The sequence below is a fragment of the Charadrius vociferus genome, unplaced genomic scaffold (assembly GCF_000708025.1).
Source record: "Charadrius vociferus isolate BGI_N301 unplaced genomic scaffold, ASM70802v2 scaffold1041, whole genome shotgun sequence".
In the NCBI taxonomy this organism is placed as follows: domain Eukaryota; kingdom Metazoa; phylum Chordata; class Aves; order Charadriiformes; family Charadriidae; genus Charadrius; species Charadrius vociferus.
Window position 1 is genome coordinate 1,650,078 of NW_009646843.1, and position 3,323 is coordinate 1,653,400.

General features: G+C 64.0%; 1 protein-coding gene across 1 annotated transcript in view; it reads right to left on the minus strand.

Moving 5' to 3' along the window:
- Window positions 1-1,325: 1,325 nt before the first annotated feature.
- Window positions 1,326-3,323, minus strand: part of RGS14 (regulator of G-protein signaling 14) — a 4,224-nt gene continuing 2,226 nt past the window's right edge. The window contains exons 7-12 of the mRNA XM_009893753.1: window positions 3,125-3,312; window positions 2,821-2,947; window positions 2,398-2,479; window positions 2,173-2,231; window positions 1,842-1,956; window positions 1,326-1,561 (exon numbers count right to left, since the gene is read on the minus strand). Coding sequence (XP_009892055.1) covers window positions 1,326-1,561; window positions 1,842-1,956; window positions 2,173-2,231; window positions 2,398-2,479; window positions 2,821-2,947; window positions 3,125-3,312 — 807 coding nt within the window. The remainder of the gene's footprint in view (window positions 1,562-1,841; window positions 1,957-2,172; window positions 2,232-2,397; window positions 2,480-2,820; window positions 2,948-3,124; window positions 3,313-3,323) is intronic.

Genomic DNA, 3,323 nt, shown 5'->3' on the forward strand with positions numbered 1-3,323 from the left:
ACAGACGGGACTGAGCAGCACCACGGAGACATGGGGGGGCTCTGACCGGGGCTGTGGGGCCACAGCCATCTGCAGCAGCGTGGGGCTGGGTGGCCATGACCCTTGTCCGCAGGCGAGCCCTGGGGCTGCCCTGGGCCACCCCTCTGCCTCGGGCCAGGCAGTGGTGACAAAGCGGTGACCCAGGGAAGGGCCCCGGCACACATGGATGATGGAGGGATCTCCTGGCTGCTGTTGGGGGGCTGTCTCCATTGTAAACTGGCTCTGGGACCTCTGGGGACATGGGGCTGCCTGGGATGGGGACCAGCCAGGCACAGCCAGGTCCAGTAGAGCCGGGCTCAAGGTTTCTGCCCAGCACAGCTGCCGGCAGGGATGCCAGGCTGGGTACCCACACACGCGGCTGAGATGCTCAGCACCCAGGGGTGCTGCATTCCTCTGACACCCTGCAGGCCTGTCCCCAAGGGCTGAGCACCCATGGCCCCAGCTGGGCTGCCGCAGGGGGCCTACGGGGACCTGCTCCTGTGGATCGCTTCAGCAGCTGCCCACACAGGATCTCCCTGCGGGGACGAGGAAGGCTTCTTTGGCACAACCTGCTGCCTCTGCCTCTGCTCGGGGCAGAAAGCACATATGGCTCCGTGCCTCGCGCCACAACGGCACTGAACCTGGCAGGATCAGGCCCAGCCACACTCACACAATGCAGATGGTAACAACCTGCCCAAGACACAGGCCAGCGGGACCATGCTTACCCTCCCCAGGATGGTAGACCCGCACATGAACAAGGGGTAACCCCTGTTTCTGCAGGGTCAGGGTCTGGATCCGGCGCTCAGCTCCGGACACACGTTCTCCTGAGCCTGCCTGCCCACAGCACTGGTGTTCGGGGCTGGTGCCTGCCTTCCCATTCCACCCACCCATGTCCTCTATCTCCCACACATCCTTCCATTGGAGCGGTGCTTTCCTCACCCGAACAGTCCACAGGGCTGTGCCAGCCCGGCACAGGCAGGCTTTGTTGGGGCGGCAGCTCTGCCAGAGGCAGAGGCACTGGGCAGGACAGTGCCAGGCGTGCATGGGACATTGCAAAGTGCTTTGCAACAGGGGTTCAAACTATGTACAGCACTCCCTTGACGTGCACCAGGATGTGTCCCCCACTGAGGGGCATGGCAGCAGCTCAACCACTCACAGCGACACGACGTGACAGTTTGGGACAGGACGTGGACGAATCTGCGGTCCGGGCAGTGTCGGCAGTGCAGGGCAGGGGCTGGTTGGGCCCCGTGTTGAACCCCGGCATGGCCCGGGGGTACCACGCGCCGGGTGCAGACGTGCAGCAGGACTCATCGGAGCTCGTGGTCAACCGGAGGCTGAGCCGGCGCCGGCTCTGCAGGCTGAGGATGGCCGTTTCCCTCGGAGCCTGGGTGAGGGGCTGGGGGCTGATCCGACCCCACACAGGCACTGTCGCCCTGCCTGGGGAGCTGGAGGAAGTCAGGCAGGACCAGGTCCTCCTTGGAGAGCAGCCCACGCTGGTCATTGGCCCGGCAGCTCTGGGCACGGTTCAGCTGCACCACCAGCCCTGGGGGAAATGCAGGTCACGCACCTGAGCCCAGTACTTGGGCTCCTGTCCTAACGCCTCGGCTGCCCTCTCCACCTGATGTGACCCTGAACATGAACTAGGCACAGCACCTGCACCTTCTCCCTGCTCCATGCCAGCACCCATGGGACTCTGCACCCATCCCCAGCATGCTCGGGGACCCCAAGTTCCCCATAGCCCGTCCCCAGCAGACTGGGGTCCCTGCATCCCTCACCCCATGTTTTGCCCCAGCCCCTCAGGTTTCAGACATGCCAGGTCTCACCTTCCAGGTCGTATGTGCGGCGGTTCAGGTTTGTGGCAGCTGAAGACCTGGGCCGGGGGAAGGAGGAGGGCATCTCCCACAGTGTGTCGGGCTCTGCTCCTGTCGGGCTTCCCTCCTGCAAAGAGCAGCCCAGGCTTCAGCAACAGGGCAAGGAGGTAGTGCTCCCCCAGCCCACGTCCCCACTGCCCTCCCACAGCCTGGGTCCTGCTTTGCCACCCATTGCCCAGCCCCGCGGCATGTGCTGGGGTCACGGCAAGGCACACCTTCCCCACGGACCATGGCAGCAGCTGTGAGGACATCTCTGACTGGGGCTGTGGGATCTTGAGCTCACCTCGCTCCGGAGTGGGGAGGGGGCGGCTGCAGCCTCGGCACTTTCCGTCACTCGCATGTCTGCAAGGTAAGTGATGCTCAGCACCCTGTGCCAGCACCTCGGTCCTGGCCTGGCTGGTGACAGGATGGAGCCCATCCCAGGGAGCAGGAGCCATGGCCAGCAGAAAGCAGCCTGGCTCTGTGCTCACTCTGCAGGAGGACATGCTTGCAGGGGGGAGGACACTACCTGCCGGTGTTTCCAGGACAAGTTTCTGAGCAGCCACTGTGCTGACCAGCTTCTCCAGGTCCAGGGCGGCTGGTTCGCCTTGCTGCAACGGGAAGACGCAACATGTCACACTCACTGTGGCACAGCAAAGGCAGCCAGGCTGAGGACCGGTGAGCTCCCTGGCCAGACCCTGTTGGGTCGTGGGCTGCCCAGTGCAGAGCACACCCACTGGTCCCTCCCAGCCCACAGCGGGATGCCATGGCTCATCTCAGACCATGGTGACTCTCCATGAGCCTGCAGGCTGCCCCTGGCACAGACGACTGCTCCTCACAACCTGGTCACTGCCAGCAGCCCCTGGCCCAAGCCCCACAACTGGGGCCCCACCACCACAGCATCCCGGCTGCCGGAGGCTGGGGCTGTGCCCACCAAAGTGCGAGTCCTCACCCGCCGCAGCAACGCCAGCTCCATGCTCACACCGTACTTCCCCAGCACGGGCTGCAGCGCTTCCCGGATGCGCTTGGTTGACTTCGCTGTGATGCGGATGGTCTTATTGAGGGAGGAGATTTCCAGCCTGCGGAGGGGGAGAAGAGGCTGTCTGCAGGCAAACACGGACAGGCAGGACAGGCAGGGGGACAGCCGGGGCATTTGGGACCACCTTGGGGGTTGGGCGTGGGGCACCATGGGTGGCCATGTGTGATGTGGACCAAACAATTGTGGGCAATAGCATCAACCCAAAGCTCCCACTCACTCAAAGCTTATCCTGTTTTCCAGCTTCACCTCCTGGTCTGCCAACACACAGCACTCCTGGTCCAGCACCAGCGCTTTCTGCAAGAGCCAAACCATCAGGAGAGAGCAAGCAGAGTGGCAATGTGGTCCCAGCCTGGAGGCCCCTCTCCCCTCTGCACACCCTGCCTGCTCCTTCCCCACCAGGTAGACCTTGATGTCGG